The sequence below is a fragment of the Chionomys nivalis genome, chromosome X, assembly GCF_950005125.1.
Source record: "Chionomys nivalis chromosome X, mChiNiv1.1, whole genome shotgun sequence".
In the NCBI taxonomy this organism is placed as follows: domain Eukaryota; kingdom Metazoa; phylum Chordata; class Mammalia; order Rodentia; family Cricetidae; genus Chionomys; species Chionomys nivalis.
The window spans coordinates 64616690-64642315 of NC_080112.1; the positions used below are offsets into that span (position 1 = coordinate 64616690).

At 37.8% G+C, this 25626-nt stretch overlaps 2 protein-coding genes across 6 annotated transcripts in view; one reads left to right on the forward strand and one right to left on the reverse strand.

Annotated features, from left to right (window-relative positions):
• Nucleotides 1-25626, forward strand: part of Zc3h12b (zinc finger CCCH-type containing 12B) — a 200762-nt gene that overhangs the window by 109757 nt on the left and 65379 nt on the right. The gene's annotated exons all lie outside the window — the stretch shown is intronic.
• The window catches only part of LOC130868448 (endogenous retrovirus group K member 7 Gag polyprotein-like), a 21969-nt gene continuing 375 nt past the window's right edge, over nucleotides 4033-25626 (reverse strand). The window contains exons 2-5 of the mRNA XM_057760672.1: nucleotides 20106-20316; nucleotides 5940-6081; nucleotides 5580-5815; nucleotides 4033-5375 (exon numbers count right to left, since the gene is read on the reverse strand). Coding sequence (XP_057616655.1) covers nucleotides 4033-5375; nucleotides 5580-5815; nucleotides 5940-6081; nucleotides 20106-20316 — 1932 coding nt within the window. The remainder of the gene's footprint in view (nucleotides 5376-5579; nucleotides 5816-5939; nucleotides 6082-20105; nucleotides 20317-25626) is intronic.

Below are 25626 nucleotides of genomic sequence, written 5' to 3' on the forward strand. Positions count from 1 at the left end.
ATGATTTATAAACCAGCTCTGTCTACAAAATGAGTTCCGGGACAGCAAGGGGCTACACAGAGAAATACTCTCTCAAACAATTACAACATTGTCAGTGTGTCAGGGGCCAGTCTCAATCTCACAATATTTATGCAGCTAAGTCTCCTCTACGGCACTATCTCTCCAACAACAATTTAACCATGCCTAGTTTACTAAAGATAAAAAATTAAGGTAAAGTTTCTTTATCCACCCCAAGAAATACACAAACTTGAGTTTTTCATGCCTAATATCTCCACCTTTCATTGTGGAATCTAGGGTTATCATAATTTTTGACATGTCAGCATGTCTTTAAGCCAAGTTTCTGTTTGTTTGTTTTTGATTTTTTTAAAAAAAGAAAACTTTCTTTTTTCATTATACATACCAAAGTTCCCACTTCCTCCCCTCCTCTCATTCCCTCTACATACCCTTCCACCCCACCCCCATCCAATCCTCAGAGAGGGTAAGGCATATTGCTTTGGGGAAGGTTCAAGGACCTCCCTACTATATCAAGCCTGAGCAAGGTATCTATTCAAAAAGAATAGGTTCCCAAAAAGTCAGTACATGTAGTAGGGAATAAATCCTGGTGCCACCACCAGTGGCCCCTCAGTCTGCTCCAGCCGTGCAACTGTCAACCACATTCAGAGGAACAAATTTGGTCCTATGCTTGTTCCTTCAATATGGTGATTTCTCAGAAAATTAGGAAACAACCTTCCTGAAGACCCAGCAATGCCACTTTTGGGTATATATCCAAAGGATGCTCAATCGTGCCACAAGGACATGTGTTCAACTATGTTCATAGCAGCATTGTTTGTCATACCCAGAATCTGGAAACAACCTAAATGCCCCTCGACCGAAGAATGGATAAGGAAAATGTGTTACATTTACACAATGGAGTACTACACAGCAGGAAAAAAAACAACAACATCTTGAATTTTGCAGGAAAATGGATGGAGCTAGAAAACATCATTTTGAGTGAGGTAACCCAGACCCAGAAAGACAATTATTACATATACTCACTCATAAGTGTTTTTTAAACATAAAGAAAAATAGCCTACAAGTCACAATCCCAGAGAACCTAGACAACAATGAGGACCCTAAGAGAGACATACATAGATCTAATATATATGGGAAGTAGAAAAAGACAAGATCTCCTGAGTAAATTGGGAGCATGGGGAGCATGGGAGAGGGTTGAAGGGGAGGGGAGAGGCACGGAGGGAGCAGAGAAAAATGTAGAGCTCAATAAAAAAAAAAAGAAAAAAAAAGGAAATTTGAAAATGTGAAACCAGAGCAAAATCAGTTATAAATGATGACATTTATTAACTTATAATTTAAATAACATGATGAAACCTGAAGAAATTAAACATTAATAAGTAAAAAAATAAAACAGTTTAGTGACTGCTGTCAGACCAACCACAGAAACGTTACATCAGCTGTACATGGAAAGAATCCTGACAATTTTGACTGGATTTAACTTTGTCTTTCTTTAACTAGCTATGTGATTTTCAAGTATGTATTTACTATTTCCTTGCCCATAAAAAGAACTGTTTATTGGGACTGTAGCATTGACAACAGATGTCCAATATAAAGTTGCTAAATTACTCAATAAACTTAGTTAAAATAATGTATGTGAAGACCAGGCACACAGTAAGTGCCTAATAAGTATTTAAAGCATCGTGAATTTTGAAGAAATCTTCAATATATATTCTCTGTGTGATTTGATTTGGCTTTATCTTAATGTATCAAATGATTATTTTATATAGTTAATAGAGTTATACATGTTTGGTGTAGAAGATTATCAAATTACTTATATTTATAGACTGAGAAATGTATTTGAATATTGGTAACATAATTATTAAGGACATGAGATTTTTCTCAGAATGATAAAACAATAGCAAGAGGAAAATAAATAACTCCATCAGCCAGATTAGAAGAGAGTGGTAATCAAAGAAGAAAATATAGAAAAATAATGAAACACCTTGAAATGCATAAAAATGTAAAAAGGTTAAATAAAACTAATGATTAGAGAGAATTTCATGCTGCTGAGTATTCTATATTTCTATAAAAGTAATATTTTATGGAAAAAATAGCAATTGGCCAAAAAATACAGCTATTTCAATTGTATATAGCATTTTAGGATAATTATGATTGACTACATTTTATCAGGATAATTAAGTTTTAGCATCTTTTTTTCAGAAATACATTCAAATCTTTCTGTTTAGAGATTACCATTTATAAATGATAGGGTCCATTTGTATATAAGTCTATGTTTACTTTTGTCTTTTGAGAATAAATGATCATGTTTCTAAATCAAATAGAATGTACTTACTTAGAGGTGGCCTCCCAGGGTACTCAATGTCTACTATAGTTTCATTATTTGAGAGGCAGGTTGTGTATAGTGTGTGCTTTAGAGGATTTATCACTTATCTTTACTAAAAGATGATACTCGGAATGCAATCAGGAGCACACAAATACAAGCTTCAAAAGGGTCAATAATCTAAATTCAAACATTAAGGACCTTTAAATGGAAATGAAAAGTTGGAAAAGGAAAGCACAAAGTAAATCTTAGAATAAAATCATGAAAGTGAAAGCAAATAAACAAAAGGGAATCAAAGAATCTAAAATTTAGATCGAAAGAAAACAAAATTGACAAAAATTGGAGTGGCAATGAAAAAATAGAGTATATATACTTATTATATATATATAAATATTTAAATATATAAATAGAGTATATATACTTATTAAATAGAGATATCCTTCAATGGAAGAATGGATGAAGTGTGGAATATATACACATTAGAGTACTACTCTGTGGTAAAAAACAATGACTTCTCGAATTGCATGCAAATGGATGGAAATAGAAAATACTATCCTGAGTGAGGTAACCCAGACCCAAAAAGAAGATCATGGGATGTACTCACTCATAATTGGTTTCTAGCTATGGATAGGGGGCCTCTGAGTCTATAATATGTGGTCCTAAAGAAGTTAAACAAGAGGGTAAACCCAAGGAAAAACATATAGTTATCCTCCTGGCTATGGGAAATAGACAAGATTGCCGGGCAAAAAATTGGAATCTTGGGGGTGGGGTGGGATGGGGGTGAGGGGAGATGGGGAGAGAAAAGTGTGAAGGAGAGGATGAGGGGAACTGGGGGAAATGGGATGATTGGAGATAAAGGAAGGTTGGATAGGGGAGCAGGGAAACTCATATCTTAGTTAAGGGAGCCACCTAAGGGTTGGCAAGAGACTTGAACTTGGAGTGGCTACCAGGTGCCCAGGGCAATGTCCCCAGTTAGTTCCTTGGGCACCTGAGGATAGGGAACCTGAAATGAACCTATCCTATAGCCATACTGATGAATATCTTGCATATCACCATAGAACCTTCATCTAGCAATGGATAGAGATAGAGACAGAGACCCACACTGGAGCACTGGACTGAGCTCCCAAGGTCCTAATGAGGAGCAGAAGGAGGGAGAGCATGAACAAGGAAGTCAGGACCACGAGGGGTGCACCCACCCACTGAGACAGTGGGGCCGATCTATTGGGAGCTCACCAAGGCCAGCTGGACTGTGACTGAAAAAGCATGGGATAAAACCGGACTCTCTGAATATGGTGGACAATGAGAGCTGACGAGAGGCCAAGGACAATGGCACGGGGTTTTGATCCTACTTCATGTTCTGGCTTTGTGGGAGCCTAGACAGTTTGGATGTTCACCTTCCTAGACCTGGATGGAGTGAGGAGGACCTTGGACTTTCCACAGGGCAGGGAACCCTGACTGCTCTTGGGACTGGAGAGGGAGGAGAAGAGGAGTGGGGGGAGGGGGAGAGGGGCTGGAGGAGGGGGAGGGAAATGGGAGGCAGGGAGGAGGCAGAAATTAATTTTTTTTCAATAAAAAAATCACGTAAAAATGCACACAATGTATCAAACTCGAAAAAAAAAAAAAGAGTTGAAAAGATGGCCTGCCAGGAAGAGGAGGGCCATATAGACCGGTCTCTATAATTGTGGTCCCATCCTCAGGGGTTATAATCCGGGTGGAGGAGGGACACAAGTCCAATACTGCGGTCCCTGGGGTGGCCCTGTAAAGGGGTTTTGACGTTGGGCTGCTCCCCTTATATTGGGCGCTGGTATTTGAGCTGGCTGGTACAGAATTGGTGAGTAAGGGCCCCCGATTGGGGCCCCTTTCCCGTTTCCCTGAACCGCAGTAGCAGAGACAGGGGCTAGGGGGTTGCCCATGTTATCGGTCTTGGATTTGCATTCACTTGCCCAATGTCTGCCCAACCTGCATCGGGGGCAGGGTCCCAGGGGGCCACCCCCTCTGTTCTCAGGACCATTTTGATTATTTCCAACCATTGGTTGAGAGGGGCATTCTCTGGCAAAATGTCCCAGCTGACCACAGGTGAAACATGTCTTCCCTCCGGGGCGAGAGTGTCCCCTTTGTCCCTGAAATACTGCGCCAATGGCCAGGCTGATTGACTTTGATAGATGATGGCCAAAATTATCTACCTCATTACACACTTTAATCATACCAGAAACATCAGTGTCCCTCATGTTTCCCCTTAATGCAGCTTTACATGCAGCATTTGCGTTTTCAAAGGCTAGTTGTTTGACCAAAGTCCCTTCCATTTCCTCTGGCCCCAAGATCCTTTCTGCTGTTTCTTGGAGCCGACCCATAAACTGGGCATATGGCTCCTGAGGCCCCTGAATGATCTTAGTGAGCGGGATGGTAGTGGCGCCAGTGGAGAGAACTGCCCTCCAAGCTGCCAGGGCAGCCTGCGCTCTCTGGGAACGTATCCCCGACGACAATCCCCTTTGCCTCTTTTCATCCGCAAACTTGCCTTTGCCAGCGATTTTATCAGCTGTCCAGGAGGCAGTCTGACTTAATGGGTTTCTTCTATTTTTGCTAGCAAGGGCCTCAGCCCTATCGAGAAACTCAGACTTCCAGGTCAAGTACTGTCCTCTAGTCAGCACTGACTGGACCACCTTGCCCCATTCTATGGGCAACATAAATCCTTCTCCTGCTAATCCCTCCAGTATAGAAAAAGTAAAAGGTGCATTTATCCCATAATTTTTAACAGCAGAGTGAAGATCTTTAATATGTTTAATTTTTAATTTTTTATATATGGGCTGAAAGGTTTCACATTCATTTTGTTCAGGTTCTTCCTCTGAATCAGAGTCCACCTGATCTTGATCATAATTGTCCTCTTGTCTTAGCTCTGACCCCAGGGAGTCTTCTGTGGTATCAGGTTGAGGCTCAGCAGCCTCCCCCGCTTGTCTAGCCTGTGACCCGGTCAGGACTGGATAAGCCATTTTACGATTAAGTCTAGAGTTTGCCCGTCTGTCTAAAGTCAGGCCCGTTCCCAAATCTGAGAGGAAAGGTCTGAGAGTTCATGTTATAATGTAAGCACTTGCTTGAGACCCCCTATTTGCGCCTTAACGGCAGCCTTTGTATTAAACAATTCCTGAATCAAAGGAATGGGCAAAAGCATGCTATCGGGTGTGGCCAAGGCATTAAGGCAGCGGCCCCAAAATCCTTTTTGGCTGACTGAGAAAGACGTGAGGAGCTTTACCTCCTCTATCATACCTCTCTTCCCCATATCTAGCCGTTTTTTCTTCTAGCTCATTCTCAGACTCTGAATCCAAAAGCTCCAAATCTCTCCGGCTAGGTTTGGTTTCATCTTTAAAAGCGGCCAGCGATAGATAAATGCCTTTAGGCGTTTTTTGGTTCTTATCTCCAGCGGACACAGTCCCCTTTTGGAGAGCTATTGTAGGTTTAACAGGTCCTGGGGAGGGGTCCTCGGGAATACTAATTATAACCGAAGGACAGGGGGAAGGACGCTCATTCTCGTTGAGCAGGATGCCTCTAAGAATTCAGTGACTATTGTTAAGAGACCGGAAACCCTCCCTTTTCTGGAGGATTTACAACGTACCTGATCAGGGACCAGTAATTAAGAACAATCTCTGGCACAGAATTACCTGCTTTAATCATCTCACTAAGATCTTTGCCCACCTTGTCCCAAGTTTTAGGGTGTATTTTTGGGCTGATTAAAAACAACCAAGGGCATTTTTCATCTATAAAACAAAAAAATTCAGCTAAATCTCTTTTTAACTCTTACTCCCCTCTCCCCGAGTAACTGTTTAAATTCTTGTATGAATCTCTCTTCCTTTGAAAGTGATTGTCCCATGTCTATTGGACGACAGTGAACCTGTGCCTATCTTGTCCTGCAGATCTGTCCGAGTCCCACAGCCAGCAGAACCTTCTCTTTATTCTTGTTGTCCCTGGACCATGCTTCATTGTCCGATAATTGGCCGTACTTCAGGTCCTTGGTTCCAGCGCCACTAAACCCACCCAGCAGGTCCAGGAGAACATGGGCGAGAAAGGGAAAGAAGACCAAGCAGGCAAAACAGAATTCTGTTCTCAATTTGTCAAGGTCTTCTTTTATTGAAGCAAGCTTTAGTCTTAAATACTCCTCAGTGAGGAATTCAGGCAGGGGGAACTGGGGAAGGGGAAAGGGGGAAGGGATTCGGCAGCTCGGCTTGGCAGCTAAGTGGGGCAGTTGCAAGGTCAGTGGCTAGAACACCTGCTGTTAGTGATAAGCAGCAAGCAAAGAAGACATTCTGTGGTGCTTTCCAGAGCTTGAATCTCCAAGGTTAGCACATAATGTTTTGGTTGACTTTAAGTTTTGTATCTCAAAGTTTTTACTTCAAGGCCCTGTGAGAAAGGAAAATCCTGAAATGGCTCCTGGCAATGGCCAGCATCACTAGTCAGTAGGGAAATGCAAAATTAATACACTTAACTGTCATCAGCATAACTATAATAATCATAAAATCATAAATTTTGTGCTAGTGAGGATGTGGGGAGATTAGTAAAATGCATTTCTTAGTGAAAATATAAAATGGTGTACATCTTTTAAAAAGCAGTTTTGCATTTCCTTATAGAGTTTAAATATGAAGTTATCATGTGCCATAGAAATTCACTTTCTATATGTAGAATCTTTTAGAAATAGTTAAAAATATTCGAACATATGTAAAGCATAAAAGGTTTGTTACTATAAACATTTGTTTATAGAAATATTATTTAAAATCCCCACCCAACTGTCCATCCATTGATGAACATCTAAATACAATGTACTCTAACCATCCAATAGAATATTATTCAACAGAAGGAAATCTGGTGATGAAACATACGTCAATGTAAATGAATATTAGATGCATTATGCTAAGTGAAAAAGCCTTACACAGAAGGTCGCTTATTATTTGTCACCATTTAGTATGAAATATCCATGGAAGGAAAATTCATACAAATCAAAAGCAAATTAGTGGTTGGAATAATTAGGACAAAAGGAGAAACTAATGGAAGTCTAGTTAATATGTTCAGGTTTCCTTTTGGAATTAAGACAATATTTAATATTAGATATAAATGACCTTTGGATAACAATGTGAATGTATTAAATGCAACCAAACCCTGAAATGGCTAATTGGTTAATTTTATGCTACATTACATAAAACAATGTTTTTGTGCTGTGGGATAACCTTTCTGTATGCTGTGAATATGTTTTATTACCATTGGTTAATAAAGAGCTACTTTAGCCTATAGCAAGGCAGAATAGAACCAAGCAGGAAATCCAAACATAGATACAAAAAGAAGGGTGGAGTCAGGGGAAACACCACCCAGCTGCCCAAGAAGCAAGATGCCGGTAGAGTGGTAATGCCACATACATGTGGCAATACATAGGTTAATAGAAATGGGTTAATTTAAATGTAAGTGCTAGTTAGTAATAAGCCTGAAGTATTATTAGGCCAAGCCATTTATAATTAATATTAAGTCTCTGAGTGACTATTTAGAAGTGGCTGTAGTACCCCGGGGGGGGGGGAGAGCAACACACAAAAAAAGCCTCTGTTTACATTTTTGCTTGTTTCTAAATCAAAATTTTAAGTTTGTATATGTTTATAATAGACAGCGTAATGACTTAATACTTGTATACCTTATGAAAGATTAATTCAGTCTGTTTAATATGCTACCTACCAATTTTGTCATTTTGTGCAAAGAATGCTTCAAATCCGTTGTCTTAAAAAATTTTTAAGTATACAATACATTGTTATTAACATAATTACCATCTTATACAAAAAACATCTTGATTTATTCCTCCAATCTGATACTTTTTATCCTATTATCAAATCTCCCAGTTGTAGACATAAGTTTCTGTCCTGCCTGGTCCCACAGCTGTTCAATCCCAAATAAACACACAGATGCTTACATTAATTATAAACTGGACTATTACCTCAGGGTTATTATTAACTAGCTCTTACAACCTAAATAAACCCATACTTCTTGTCTATGTTTAGCCATGTGGCTTGGTACCTTACTCAGTGAGGCATTCTTATCTTTCTTCCTCTGTGTCTGGCTAGTGACTGACTCTATGCCTTTCTTCTCAGAATTCTCTTAGCCTGGTCTCCCTGTCTATACTTCCTGTCTGGCTACTGGCCAATCAGAGTTTTATTAAACTAACACAAGTGACAAATATTTACAGTGTACAAGAGCATTATCCCGCAGCACACAGTCTTGTCTTTATCTTTATTTCATAACAAAGGCCTTCAATAGGCCACCACTGAGTATGATATGGGTTGTGGCCTTTGCTATATGACACTGTTGTGTTAGGGTACAGCACATCTATATCTAAGTTATTAAAAAGCAATTATCATGAAAGAATGTTAAAGTTCGTTAAATGTTTCTCTGCATCTATTGATGAGATTTTTCACACAACAAAAAAATTTCAAAATTTACTGTAAAATTGCAAAATACCACAACAATAATAAAATGCTAAGTAGAGCAAAACAAAAGTCTTTGTGCTATCTGTAAAAAATCGAATGGATCACCTTCCTGACTTCCATTCTATCATATTATAAGGTAACACACAGAGATTAAAGGATATTGTAGTTTGTGTTGCCTAGCCCTCATCTCAAGAAGAGAACTGAAATTACTCAAATGGCTTTGATTGAGTTCATCTCACTTTGTTCTCTGTAGAGTACAAATATGTTAGGTTTTTGTTTGTTTTAATAATATTTTCATTAATTTTTGGAGAAATTTTACACAGTGGGCTTTAATCATTTTCACACACAACTTCCCCAGCACTTCCTTAAACATACCCTCTCCATCTTCATATCTCTCTGCACCCACCTTTTTTGATTGTCTTTTTTCTTTAACTCCCATTGAGTCCAATTTGTTGCTCAATTATTCTTGGGGCCTGCCCTAGAATGTTGTCACACCATTAAAGAAAAATGACTCTCTCTCTTTTTGCTAGTAGCTACCAAATGCCAATAGCTCCATAGCTGCTAGGGGTGGGAGTTAAGGACGGCCTCCCCGCTCCATGCTGAGACTCTCTGGCTTGAGCTGGCACAGGTGTTGTGCATCTTGTTATAATTGCTCTAAGTTTATATATGCAGTTGCCCTGTTGTGTCTGGAAAACAACAGTTCCTTGAAGTTGTCCACCACCTATCACTTGTATAACCTATCACTCTTATAATCTTTTAACTCCCTATTGCTCAAAGACTACTGATCCTATATGATCCAAATGTTTTATCAGAGTACTCTATGCTACCAGCCTCCAGTATATAACTCAGAGATTGGGCTGGGAAGAAGCATACAGAATATCAAAGAATGAGAAAATTATCTGGACTTTAAGTAAACAATATTTAAAAACTGCTGCTAAACCAAAATTGCTAGGAAGTGTTTGCGGAATGTCTTATAATAGCCCCAGACTAAAAGGAAAGTCTATCATATGTTATATTAAGCATCAAGGAGTGTATGCAGCAAAATAAGAATTTGTATTGAACTGACTTTTAACATTCTACAGCTGTAGAAGAGTTAAAAATAGGTTGTTACAAAGAGTAGCAAAAATACATGGTGAATGTTGTAAGTTTTATAAATAGAAATTGTTTCACAGCTAATATAGAGTGAAATCTTGAACTTACAGATCATCCAACTGGAACTTTATTTTTAGGCTTGGAAAAAAATTAATTTCTGAGTAACTTTGTTCATGTTGAAAACTAATGTACTTATGTCTATTACAAATCCATTTAATCTTTTTGAGAAAATAGTCTAAATTAAAGAGTGTAGGATTTCAAAAGAAGGAACTCCTCATGTACAAAATTTGAAGCAACAAGTTATCCTTTACCAGTCACAATACATATTGAATAAAATTCATATTCCATTTTCCCAAATTCCTAAATAAAGGCACCACAAATTACCACAAAAGCTTCAGTATCGGGGGCTGGAGAGATGGCTCAGAGGTTAAGAGCACTGGCTGCTCTTCCAGAGGTCCTGAGTTCAATTCCCAGCAACCACATGGTGGCTCACAACCATCTGTAATGAGATCTGGCGCCCTCTTCTGGCGTGCGGGCATACATCGAGGCAGAATGTTGTATACATAATAAATAAATAAATCTTAAAAAAAAAAAAAAAAAAAAAAAAAAAAAAAAAAAAAGCTTCAGTATCCAAGGCAAATATTGTGGCATTTCTCATGCCATGATCTTTGTCTGAAATATTCACCTCTCTCTATGTGTGTGTATAAATATATAATACATTTAGAATATATTTTATTTAAAATATATGTGGGGAGAGGTTATAGAGAAGTGCAGCTTTTCTGAAGGAAACATGTCACTAAGAACAGGCTTTGAGAGTTTAAAGTTTTACCCTATTTCCGGTTCACTCTATTTTTCAAGCTAGTAGTTAAGGATGTGAACTCTCAGCTTCCTGCCCAGGCCGCCACACTTGATGCCCTGCTTCCCCACCATGATGAATTAAAGTTTACCCATGTCCTTTTGTAATTCATTTTGTCAGATAATATTCAGTCTACAATGTAGATATGTCACATTTGCTTTCCCATGGCTGTTGAAGGACATCTTGGTTGCTTCCAAGTCTTATAAATTTTAACAAACTCTTATATAAATATTTGCATTTACTAGGCTTCATCAAGAAACTATATGATTTTGGCTATTTTATTGATAGGAAAAATTTTTTCCTGGTTTCATGTCCTTATTCATTATTAATCTCTTGTGGCTTTCTGTTTTTTTGATATTCATTCTCACTAGTTTCTGTATTTTAGGAAATTGTCCACTTTTTTATATTAGTCAAATTTAGACATGGAATCATTGATGAAAGTTGTCTATGATCCTTTTATAGCTGTGGTATTAGTTACAGTTGTTCCTCTTTCACTTAGTGTTAAGAAAAAAAAAATAAGAAGGGCAGTTTGGCCGGCACAGGGAAGTCCAATTAGCTCAAATCAAACCAAATCAAAATGCCCATCATTTTATTAAGTACAGTGCTCTTGGGTGGCTGAGCACATGGAGGGGAAACAGGACAGCAGGGAGCCCATGCAGGCCTGGAACCACATGTTTCTCCTCTGGGAGCCCACTTAAATACCCTATGGGAGTGGTCCTGACCCCTCCCTGGGGCATTCTGGAATTTGAAGTCCAAACCCATACAACTCCCTGGCCAGGGGGGCCGGGATGGAAGCCAGGGGCTGGGGGCTACACTCCAAACTTAACACTTAGGTTATTTGAAATTTCTTTCATTGTTCTCTCTTAATCTATCAGTTTTTTCCTTTTTTCTTTTCATATTTTTTATTTAAAAAATCACTTTTCATTTTACATACCAACCCCACTTCCCCCTCCTGACCCTTCACCTGCTCCTTCCACCTTCCCTCCATCCTACTCCTCATTAATTCCTCAGAGAGGGTGAGGCCTCCCATGGGGAGTCAACCAAGTCTATCGCCAGAGGAAGGTTATATTTGTTTTAATTGTTGGATTGTAAATTACCATACATATTGAAACACTTACAGGCTATTGCCACTGTTATTGGTTACCTTCCACAACCTGACTATAAGAACCTATTGCTGGCCAGGCAGTGGTGGCTCAAGACCTTAATCCCAGCACTTGGGAGGCAGAAGTAGGCAAATCTCTGTGAGTTTGAGGCCAGCCTGGTCTACAAGAGCTAGTTCCAGGAGAGGTTCCATAGCTACGTAGAGAAACTCTGTCTCGAAAAACAAACAAAAATAACCTATTGCTGAAGTCACCACATACTGAGTCATAGAGCATTGGGAAATCTAGCTGGTACCCATCTGAAAGTTTTACGTGCGTGCACTGGCTAGCTTTCAGTGATGGAAGGTACTATGAACACTGCCAAAGGAGGAAAGTTCTCTTCAGTCTCATCCAGCTGTGAACTAACTCTCTGACCTATAGTAATGAAAATCCTGGCAAGATATCCCCACTGGTACAACAGTAGAATGGATATCATGGGATTAACCAACTAATTATTTTTTACTGCATTTCAGACATGCTGTACAAGATTAAACCAATACCTGATACTGTCAAACAAGAAGATCACTGATTTTCGGGGACTAGTACTACTATTTTTGATAAAATAACACGTAAACAACTTCTACCGACTTATTGCTATATGCATAGTTTAATGCATCACTCAACCCTCATCAGAGGAGCTTCTTCTTACAGTAAATATCAATTAATGTAGAGATCCAAAACTGGTCATCATGCAGAAAATAAGAGACTTTGGACACTCATCCCTAAATGTGACAGCTATAACTTACCATTCCCCTCAAGGTTCAGGATCTTCACAGAAGAAGGGAAAGAAACATTTGAAGAGCCGCAGGTGGTAAATGGTTTCAAGGAAACTTCATCTAGATATAATTGGGCAGACTCACATATGAATTCATAGTGACTATGAAAGCATGTGCAAGAGCTGTATAAGGCAGACTCAATCTCAGTATGGAGGACTGGGAGTGACCTTGTAGTCCTCAGCCACAGCTGAGGAACTATTAGAGCGGGAATGCTGCTGGGAAGTGGAGTCAGTTTGCTTTTTTGTTTTGTTTGCTCTGTTTTTTGGAGACAGGGTGTCTCCATATTGCTTTGGAGCCTGTACTGGAACTATCTCTTGTAGACCAGGCTAGTCTCGAACTCATAGAGATCCGCCTGCCTCTGCCTCCCGAGTGCTGGGATTAAAGCCACGTGCCACCACCACCCATCAAGTCAGTTTTCTTTAATGGTGTTATACATGATATATTAACTAAACTCCATGGTAGGTCCCATGCTTAGGAGTAGTTGACCCAATGTATTAAAAAGGAGGGCACAATGTGTAGAAAGAAAGAAAGAAAGAAAGAAAGAAAGAAAGAAAGAAAGAAAGAAAGAAAGAAAGAAAGAAAGAAAGAAGGAAGGAAGGAAGGAAGGAAGGAAGGAAGGAAGGAAGGAAGGAAGGAAGAAAGAAAGAGAAGATGGGTAGGGTAAGGAGGTAGGGGTGGAGCTTAAAGGAGTTGTGAAGAAGTGATAAATATGATAAAAATATACTGTATGAAATTCTCAAAGAATTAATAAAACCATTCATTTTTGAAACTTTAAGAGAAATTTTAAGATTATAACTTAATTACATCATTTCTCCCTTTCTTTTGTCACTCCCATGTTTTCTGTCATGTTCTCTTTTAAATTCATGACTTCATTTTTTATTAATTGTTGTTGTATACATAAATATATATGTATATGCATATGGAAATATATGTAGGTATATTCCTAAATACACAAATACAACCTGCTCAGTCTGTATGTTACTTGTATGTTATAAGGGCTGATTTGTATGTATGGTATCAGGTATTGGCTAACCAATTGGTGTGCTCTTTCCTGAGGAAGATCATTTTTTCCACTCACAAGATTCCTGGTTTGCGTATGGTTCTTTGTATAGAGTTGAGAGATCTCTTGTGCTTCCCCCAACCCCCAGTCCACATTAGCATGTCTATTGTTGTTCTTGTTCAGGTCAAGTTTAGGAAGTCATCATGTTGGTAAGACTTTATTGGGATAGCTTCTGACATTCCTAGGAAGCCAGTCTCAGAACAAACTCCCTGTTTTGCTGATTCTTATAATTTTTCCACACCCTCTTCCACAATGATACTCTGAGTCTTGGGTGCAGAAGTTATAGTGTATAAGTATTACTTGGGACTTGGCTCTCTAACTGCATTTTGGCCACGTGTGGTTTTCTATAGTCGTAACTGTCTCTTACAAAGAAATTTTTTTGCTGAGGGGTGAGGACTATACTTAACCTGCGGTTGTAAGGACAGATATTTGGAATGTAGCTAGGTAGTATACTGATTTAGTAAAGTGGCAGCTGTAGGTTCTACTCCAAGATGTATGATTTCACTAACATTAAGGAATTAGCTAGGCTTCCAGTAGTAGACATAATTTGGCACTTGTGGAGTGGGTCTTAAGTCCAACTAGAGGATTTGTGGTTTCAGAGAAATGACTGCATCTGGTCATTGATGTGGCTCATAGGTGTCATAGGCGGTTTCATCTCTCAGTTGCCTCCCTTGTTTGGAAGAGTGCATGATGCCTTCTGGTACCATGAAAGCTAGCTCTCAGGGAGAAGTCTTTCAGGTCGGTTCCAGCTCAGGGTCTCTTGGTTCTGTGTCTCAAGTTCATGGTGTCTAAGCAATAAGAATTTACCTTCCACCTCTGGGGGCCAACCAAAGACAATAGCAAGAGGCTTTAATTTTTTTGGAAGTCTAATGGGCAACCCTAGCAAAAACTAAAAAGAGTACTTCTCATGTTTGCCAAGGCTTTCTTAGTTAGGCTTTCTATTTCTCTGAAGAGACATCATGACCACAGCAGTCCTTATTAAGGAAAACATTTAATTGAGGTGATGGCTTACAGTTTCAGAGGTTCAGTCCATTATCATCATGGTGGGACATGGTGGTGTACAGGCAGACATGGTGCTTCAGAGGTAGCTAAGAGTTTTACATCTGCAGGCAACAAATCGGACTATGACACTTGGTGATATCTTGAGCATAGGAGACCTCGAAGTCTACTCCCACAGTGGCGCACCTCCTCCAACAAGGCCACACCTATGTCAACAAGGCCACACCTCCTAATAGTGTCACTCCCTTGAGATTATGGAGGCCAATTACATTCAAACTGCTACAATGAGAAAAGTTTGTTTAAACCATCTATGTATATTTTTACAGCATTGCATATATTATAGGCATTTGGGGTACATAGGTGAGGGTATGATTCCTTACAAAATTTTGACATCTTTGCTACTGTTGTTTTACCTCCTTCTAGCCTGTATTTATCTCCTTCCACATCCCTGATTATAGTCCCCCATTTATCCTACCCCTAATATCAATTATACCCTGCTATTATCCTATTTATTATACCCTTACCCCACCCTGGTTTTACATTTCTGAAATTACTCCAGGATATATATTTATATTTAAGGACTTGGAGCTAGAATCCCCCAATAAGAGTGAACATATGACCTTTTTTTCCAGGTTTGGATTACCCCACTCAATAAACTTTCTAGTTCCACTTATCCTATTTTTTTTCATGATTTAATTTCTCTTTACAGCTTCATGGTATTCCATAGTATGTAGGTACTACATTTTCATTCAATTTATCAGTTGAAGGGCATTTAGGTAGTTTTTATTTCCCAGCTCCTGGGAATAGAGCAGTAATGAACATGTCTGAACAGGTATCTATGGAATAGTTTGCTGCGTCCTCTAGGCATGTAACAAGGAGTGGTGTAGCTTAGTCATATGGTAGATTTGTTTTTCTCTTTTAGTAATGCTCCAAACAGATTTCCAGAGTGGCTGGACACATTTGCAATCTCCCCAACAGTGAATGTGGCCTTTCCCCCCACATCCTCCCTAGCTTTTGATGTCCATTGTTTTGCGCATCTTGCCAATCTGACCCAGATGAAATCTCAAAGTTGTTTTGATTTCCATTTAATAGTTTTAGATGATCATTTGATTTTATATATATATACATATATATATACACATAATGTATATATACACACACAAATAGTGATAAAAGGGGCCATGAGTATTAAAAGAGAGCAAAGAGAAGTATATGGGGTATTTGGAGGGGGGGAAAGGGAAGGGAAAACTTACGTAATTATATTATAATCTCAAAATAATAATGAAAAGGGTTCTCAAATCAATAGCTTAAAGCACTTTAGGTCCTAATAAAAACAAAAATAAGACAAACTAAAAAAAATAAGTAGACAGCCATAAAGGACAATGTGAAGAAATATTAGTGTTTTTCAAAGGCCCCCACCATTTTTTAATCTATCAAGTTGCTCACATGATTTCTCTGCTTGAATCCATTTATGTGAAAAACTATATTTATTGATTTACACATGTTGAATCATCCAAACATGTCTGTAATAAAGCCAACTTAATCCTAAAAGATCGTCTATCTTTTATTATATTTTAATAAATTTTTCCATTGACAAATCTTTAAGTGTGTATAATGTGTTCTGGTTACTCTCACCCCTTTTCTCTACCATCTACCTCTTACCATTTTCAAATGCTTTGCTCATCTACAAGTCCCGTTCTCACATTCATGTTGTTGTGTTGTTGTTGTCTTGTGACTCATTGAGTTTAATCAGGTCCATCTGTGTAAGGAGGATATCTAGCTATCCATTGGAGCCTGGTGGCTTACCTGTGGGTGTGTGACTGAAAACAATGACTGCCTCTCCCCTCCCCTGGATCACCAGTAGCCAACAGTTCTTCCTGCTGAGCAGGCCTCAAATTCAATCAGAGTGGGTGGCAACTTCCGTCTTTATTGTGCAACTGGGAATATCTTGTCTGGTTTCTTGGTAGTGTAGCTTATAGGGATCACAACTGGGTAAGACCATTGATGCTTTTGCTCACTCAGTAGCCTTCATAGCACCTTTCAGCACTATGAAAAGCTAGCCAGAAAGAAGAGTCTCCAACTGAATTCCCTTTGATTTCTTTACATGTTTAAATAAATATCTGAGTATCATCAATGGTAGGGTCTTATCAAGTGTTCCGGAGGGAAATGAAGAGTAATTGCAAGAACCCATTTGTAGGCCTCTTTGGTCTCCCTACCAACTCATAAATATTTATCTCACAAAATCTTCAAGCTAGACAAACCTTTATCCAAACTAACCAAAAGGCAGAGAGAGAATATCCAAATTAACAAAATCAGAAATGAAAGGGGGGACATAACAACAGACATGGAGGAAATCCAATTAGGTCATATTTCAAAAACCTGTACTCCCCAAAATTGGATAAATTAAAGGAAATGGAAATTTTTCTAGATAAATTTGACTTACCAAAATTAAATCAAGACCAAATGAGCAAATTAAATAGACTTATAACTGCTAAAGAAATATAAACAAAACCTGAATATCAATGAGGATATAGTAAAAGACAAGATCTCCTGAGTAAATCAGGAGCATGGGGACCATAAGAGAAGGTAGAAGAGGAGGGGAAAGGAAGGGACGGGAGCAGAGAAAAATGTATAGATCAATAAAATCAATAAAAAAGGTTGTCAAAAGTCTCCCAACCAAAAAAAGTCTAGGACCAGATGATTTCAGATTTTCATAGAAGAACCAATACCAATACTCTTCAAATTGTTCCACATAATAGAAACAGAAGAAACATTGCCAAACTCTTTTTATGAGGCTATAATTACTCTGATACCCAAACCATACTAGGACATTACTAAGAAAGAGATTTACAGATCAGTCTCACTCATGAACATTGATGCAAAAATACTCAATAAAATACTGGCAAAACAAATCTAAGAACACAGCAGAAAAATCATTCGCCGTGATCAAGTCAGCTTCATCCCAGAGATGTAGGGATGGTTCACATATGAAAATCTGTCACTGTAATCCACCATATAAACAAACTGGTTTATATGATTATCTCATTAGATGCTGAAAAAGCCTTCAACAAAATACAACATCTGTTCATGATAAAGGTCTTGGCAACTGAGGAATGGATAAGGAAAAATGTGGTACATTTACACAATGGAGTACTAGACAGCAGGAAAAAATAATGACATCTTGAAATTTGCAGGCAAATGGGTGGATCTAGAAAACATCATATTGAGTGAGGTAACCCAGACCCCAAAAGACAATTATCACATGTACTCACTCATAAGTGGCTTTTAGACATAAAGTAAAGAAAAAAACAGCCTACAATTCACAATTCCAGAGAACCTAGACAACAAAGAGGACATACATAAATCTAATCAGCATGGGAAGTAGAAAAAGACAAGATCTCTTGAGTAAATTGGAAGCATGGGGACCATGAGGGAAGGTAAAAGGGGAGGGGAGCAGACAAAAATATATAGCTCAATAAAAACAAAAAATAAAAAAAATCACACACTATTTCTTAATAATCCAGTGATTTAGGCGTGTCTTTATCCAGCCATCTGCTCTCTTCCTTCTAGCTCTGTCTGACTTTTTCAGAACCCCTTTGTTTTGGTCAGCTCTCCCCTCTACCACATTGTCACTTTAATTCCTCCTCATCATCCTTGCCTGAACCTTTCCAGCTCCAGTATTGCTCCTTTCTACTTCCACGTACTGTGTACTCTGCTAACTTTCCTTCCTTCCAGCATTCTTCACCACAGTGGCTCCGTTCTAGTGTTCTGGCTTCTTCAAGTACTCAAAGGTAAACACCAATCTGAAGACTATAAGTGAATATCCACACATGAGAAAGAATGTGTGGTGTTTGTCGTTCTGTGACTGGATTACCCCTGCCAATTTTCTAAATAAGGACAATTGAAAGTTGAGGTCTTATGAAACTAAAAGGCTCTGTACAGCAAGGAAACAGTTGAGTGAAGAGACAGCTTACAGAATGGGAGAAACCACAATTTAAAAAATGGAGCTATTAAACCCAAAAGAGAGTTCTCAAAAGAAGGAATACAAATGTCTATCAAGTACTTTAAAAATATGTTCAACATTCTTAGTCATTGTGGAAATGCAAAATGACTACTTTGAGATTCCATGCCACCCAAATCAGAATGGCAATCATTGAGAAATCAAGACAACAAATGTGGGAGAGAATGTGGGAAAGAAGGAACTCCTCCTCACTGTTGGTGGGAATGGAAATTGATATTGCCTCCATGGGAAGCAGTGTGAAGCTACTCAACAAGCTAGAAATAAAATTACCATGTGAATCAGACATACCGCTACTAAAAAACTCTATATTTTACTATTGAAATATATGATTATCCATGTTTATTGATGCACTATTCACAATATCTAGGAAATAAAACGAACCTCAGTGTCCAACTGATGAATCAGTAATGAAAATGTGGTGTATACACACCATGGAACTTTTCTTATGAGATTGATATTTTTTGTGTGATCATGAATTTGCTTTCTAGTATTTTTTTTAGAACTGTTGCTTCAGTGTTCATTAGAGAAATTGGCCTATAATCTTTTTCTAGTCTTTAATTATTCTTTTAGAACTTCATACATAGATACAATGTATTTTGCTTATATCCACCACCCCCTCCCATCTCCACGAACCACCACCACTTCTCCCTCAACTTCATGTTCTCTTTTTTTTAGTCTACTGAGTCCAATTAGTGCTTTCGTATGAACATGGATGTAGGACTTCCATTGACACATGGGCAAGCTTTCTGGAGCCACAGCCTCAAGAAAATATATTGTTGCTTCCCAGCAAACATAAAATGCCTATAGTCCCTCTGCTAAATATAGGGTTTCATGAGCCTCTCCCCAGCCCATTTTGGAATTGTCAGGTTTTAGCATCAGGACAATACTGGCTTAACAGAAGAGTTTTGAAGTGTTCTTTCCGTATCTATTTTATGGGTCAACTTGACAAATGTTCCCGCTGTTCTTTGAAGATCTAGTGTAATTTTGTGCTGAATCACACATGTCTAGGACTTTGATTTTTTTAAGGAGGGTTGGGAGAATTTTTTTTCTCATTAAACTTGTTTTAATGGGTCTCAAAATTCTGTGACAGATTTTTGGTCAAGTTGTTTCCATTAAAAAGTACTGATTTTGAAAACTAATAACTTAAAACTGCCACACACACACAAAAAAAAATGGTCCACAAAACATTCTCCTTTCCTTCTGAAGGTTTTACGATGCATTGTTATTATTAACCAGTCTTTTACTATTAAACTTAAATGGCCAATTGAGACAAACAGTTCTGAGACCGTTCTTCCACCACTGATTAAGACTGGGGTGGCAGGTGTTAGGGATAATATTCATTTAGCCTTCTGAGCTTTCTGGGCAGACTTGGTGACCTTGCCAGCTCCAGCAGCCTTCTTGTCCACAGCTTTGATGACACCCACAGCAACTGTCTGCCTCATGTCACGAACAGCAAAACGACCCAGTGGAGGATAGTCAGAGAAGCTCTCGACACACATGGGCTTGCCAGGAACCATATCAACAATGGCTGCATCACCAGATTTCAAGAATTTCGGGCCATCTTCCAGCTTCTTGCCAGAACGACGATCAATCTTTTTTTTAAGCTCAGCAAACTTGCATGTTATTTTACATACCAATCCCAGTTCCCACTCCCTTCCCTCCTCCCATTTCCTCCACCTTCTCCCCCACCCCACCCCATCCAGTCCTCAGAGAGGGTAAGGCACATTGCTTTGAAGAAAGTTCAAGGCCCTCTCTACTATATCTATGCTGAGCAAGATATCCCTCCAAAGAGAATGGGTTTCCAAAAAGCCAGTAAAAGCAATAAGAATAAATCCTGCTACCACTGCCAGAGGCCCCACAGTCTGCCCCAGCCATACAACTGTCACCAAGATTCAGAGGGACTAGTTTGGTCCTATTCTGGTTCTTTTCTGAGGGTATGGGATAGTTGAGATAGAGGAAGGACAGAGATGAGAGCAAGGAAAGAGGCTTGATTTTGATTGAGAGAGCCATTTTGGGGCTAGCAAGAAACCTGGCACTAGAGAAATTCCCAGGAATCCAGAAAGATGACCCCAGCTAAGACCCTAAGAAATAAAGGAGATGATGCCCGAACTGGCCTTGCCATGTAGTCAGATTGATGATTATCTTAAATGCCACCATAAAACCTTTATGTAGCAAACTGATGGAAACAGAGGTAGAGACCCGCAGCGGAGCACTGGGCTGAGCTCCCAAAGTCCAGTTGAAGAGTGGGAGAAGTGAAAATATGAGCAAAGAGGTCAAGACCATGATGGGGACACCCACTGAAACAGTCTACCTGAGCTAATGGGAGCTCACCAACTCGAGCCAGACAGAAAAGTTACATACCTACTTACTCCAAGAAGGAAGAACCAGGGCACAGTTAAAATCAGATTAAAGCAAAACTCAAGTTCAGAGGTATAAATAGTTCAGTTTCTGATATTGGGACCCTTGGAATAAGGTAAGGTTCTGTTAAAACATTTGAAAACCTGGTAAGCTAAATTATTTTTAAAAAACCAGAATTACTACACTGATACCTAATTTAAATAAAGGCACTACAGAAAAACAAAATTATAGATAATCTCCCTGATGAATATAGATGCAAAGAAATAACTTCTTGTATTTTGTAACCATAATATAATAAAGGTAGAAGTTAACAGCAACAGAAATCACAGAAAATACACCCAGTCGTGGAGACTGAACAGTATTTATAGGATAATGAATGAATCATGAAAGAAATAAAATTTTTAAATTCAATTAAATGAAAATATAAAAACAAAACACAAAAATCTATAGGATATAATTAACCTAGTCCTAAAAAAATCAAAAGGAACTAAAATATACAAGTTAATAATGTACATTGAGATCCTAGAAAAATAAGAAAAAACAGTACCCCCAAACAATATAAAGGGATAAATAATCAAGATCAGAGCAGAAACTAATGATATAGAAATGGAAAATACAAAAATAAATCAAAGAGTTTGTCCTCTAAAATATTAACAAGGTTGAGAAAATATTAACTATATTAAACAAAAGGATGAGAGTGAGGATCATACCAATAAAATTAGGGATGGAAAAGGAGATATTACAACAGATACAAAAGAAACATTTCATAAACCTATTGTCTACCAAACTGGAAAACATAAAAATAGATTAATTTATCAGTGTATATTTACTATCAAAGTCAAACCAGAAGAAATAAAAATTTAAATAGACTCATCACAACTAATGAGAGTAAAATGATTCAAATAAAATTTAAAAAGCCCTTCTCCAGATGGATTCATTGCAGAATCTTAACAGATGTTTTAATTAAGAAATACAACTGGTACTTCTTAATTTATTTTACAAAATAGGAAAGAAATGAATTTTACCAACTATGCAAGAAAATTAGGAAAAAGAATTTTAGAAATTCCTCCAAACCACACAATTATAAATATTGTCATATTTAAAATACTTGAAAAACTTGAAGTAGTGGAAAAGCAGTTTTCTTTTGGCAACAGAAAAACAGAAACTCAACAACAGTTTACTAAATTGTCTTAAGAATTCAAATATGTACTGTTCTGTATTTGTTTGTTTTGATTTTGAAATATCAGATATTAATTTGGAATAAGGTTACTTTTTAAAACTCAGAATTACATTGATACCTAATCTAGATAGGGGCACAACAGAAAAAGAAACTTATAGAATAATCTCCCTGATGAACATAGATGCAAAAAATCCCAATATTAATCATCATAGGACCAAACTAGGCCCACTGAATGTGGCTGACAGTTGTATGGCTGGGGCAGACTGTGGGGCCACTGGTAGTGAGACCAGGATTTATCCCTATTTCTTGTTCTGGCTTTTCAGACCCAGTTTTCTCTGGAGGGATGCCTTGCTCGGCCTAGATATAGTGGGGAGGGCCTTGGTCCTGCCTCAAAGTAATGTTATAGACTTTGCTGACTCCCCATGGAAATCCTTACCCTCTCTGAGGCATGGATGGGGGGGTGGAAATGGGAGAAAGTGAAGGGAACAGGAGGAGGGGAGAGTGGGAAATGGATTTGGCATGTAAAAAAAGAAAAGATAGTTTTTTTAAAAAGTACATTTTTAAAAACTCCCAATAAAATACTTGAGAACTGAATTCAAAAAACATAAAAAACAAATCTACTGTAATTCAGGAATGGTTCAATATACATAAATCAATAAATGTAACCTCTCAATAAGCAGACTCAGAGACAGAAACTACAACATTGTTTCATGATAAAAAAAAATTAAAAAGCTCTGGAGAATCTAGGCATACAGCAGCTATATCTGAACATACAAAAAAACAATACACAACAAGCCTACAGTCAACACCATACCAAATGGAGAAAATCCTGAAGTATTTCTACTAAATCAGGAGCAAGAAAATGTCTACTCTCTCCATTCATGTTCAGTGTAGTGCTTCAAGACTTAGATACAGTAATAAGGCATGTGAACAAGATAACACTGATACAAATAAGAAACAAAGAAATAAAAGTATACTTATTTGCAGAGTATATTATTCTATGCAATAAACACCTGAAAAACAACACCAGAAAATCCCTACAGCTGCTAAAGACTTTCTAAAAAATTATAGGCTACAAAAATTAATACAAAAATTATAAGCTTTCCTATATACCAATGGCAAACGTACTGAGAAAGAAACCAGAGAAATAATCCCATTCACAATAACCTCAAAAAATACCTTGTAATAAACCTAACCAAGAAAGTTAAAGACATATCAGATGAAAATTTGAAAATGCTGATAAAAGAAATTACACAAGACACCAGAAAATAGAAAACCCTCCTATGCTTATATATTTGTAGGTTTTGTATTGTGAAAATACCCATTCTACCAAAAACAGTCTACTAATTCAATGCAATATCAATCAAAATTGCAACCCAATTCTTCCTATAAATTGAAAAAAATCTTAAAATTAGTATGAAAACACAAAAGACCCATGATAACCAAGACACTACTGAACAATAAAAATATTGCTGAAGCTATCATCATATCTGATTTCAAGTTATAAAAAGACAGTATAGTATATAATAAGTATATATCATGTATGAGTATAATAATAAACAGACATTTATCAATGAAATAGAATTGAAAACTTGAAAACACAGATATAAGCCCATGCCCCTACAGCTACCTTTTATTTTACAAACAGGCAAAAAATACATGTAGGAAACAAAAATAATATCTACAAAAAAATTGTGCTAGTCAAACTGAATAGCTTCATACAAAAGAATGGAACTAGGTCTTAGCTCTCTCTTTTCCTGCACGAAACTCAATTTCTAATGGATCAAAGACCTCCATCCAAGATCCAATACTGTAAATCTGTTAGAAGAAAAAAAATCCAGAATAGGTTTCAACTCTTAAACGTAGGAAAACACTTTCTGAAATGAATTCCACTAGCACACGCTTTCAGACTAACAATTGACAAATGGGACCTCCTGAAACTAAAACACTTCACTACAGTAATAAAATAAAATAATAATAAAAAGATATTATATAAACAGATAGCTCTATGCTCATGCACATATTGTCAGAACTAACTAGGAAATCAATACCAATGAACTCATACTATGAAGCCAGTATTACCCTAATATAAAAATCAGGTAACAACAGCAACAACAAAAAAGAAAGCTATAGACTAATTTCCTTGATGTACATGAAAGCAAAATTTACCACAAAATATTTCAAAACTAAATTCAAGAACACATAAAGAAGATCATACATCACAGAGAAGCAGGTTTAATTCAAGAGATCCAATGCCTGTACATAAAGAACAGATATCACATAATGATATCAGCGAGTGCAGAAAAACCTTTGATATGCCTTCCTGATAAAAGTCCTAATCAAATTAGGAATAGACAGAGAAAACGATAATAATAAAGGCCAGCAGGCTGAAGAGATTGCTCAGTGGTTCCCAGCACACACATGGTGGCTCAAAACCATCTGTAAGGTGCCCTCCTCTGGTCTGAGGGCATACACACAGACAGAATATTGTATAAATAATAAATAAATAAATAAATAAACCCTTTGTGGAGAAAAAAACCCCTAAAAACAGTTTAAAGGAAGACCTGAAAAATCCCTTCAAAGAGCTTAAAAAGAATACCAATAAGTGCCTGAAGTTCAAGAAAACAGGTCCAATGAACACATACAAAACATATACTGTTTGGATGAGAGTATCGGATGAGAGAATGAACAAGTGGGTGAATGAAGGGCTAGATCTCAACTTCTACTCTTAACCTATGTGATTAACAAAATGTCAGTCATTAAGGGCTTCAAAAATTGTCTTATCCAAGAATTTAAATGAAAAAACTAAGGAAAACGGGTCTTTGAGAATGGAGGGTCACATAGTAAACATAGTAAGGCAGAGTCAGGCAGGCACTAGCTCTTGATGTTATGCCTACAAGATGCCATGGTCTCTCTTAGCACAGAGCAGGCTGAGAGCTTCTGGATTGCCCCAGCATTCTCTTGAGGTTGGACCAGGGTATTGTATATGTGTAAGTACATACTACACCGCTGAGCTGTCCTCCAACTCTACTTTCTTTTCAATATTAGTCAAATGTGTAGAAAATAAAATATGCCGTCTCAAACACTTTCAAGTATAAGTATATTTACACTGGTAGGCAATCTTTCAAAATAAGCACTGTACCCACCAGATAGCAATCCCCATCACTCCCTCTTTCTTATCACTGGCAACCATGGCTCTATTTTCTGTAACTAAGAATTTTACCATTCTGTGAATTTTATGTAAGTGTATTCTTTTTTTTTTTTACTTTTTAAAATTGATTTTTATTGAGCTCTACATTTTTCTCTGCTCCCCCTCCCTGCCTCTCTCCTTCCCCCTTCCACCCTCCCCCAAGGTCCCCATTCT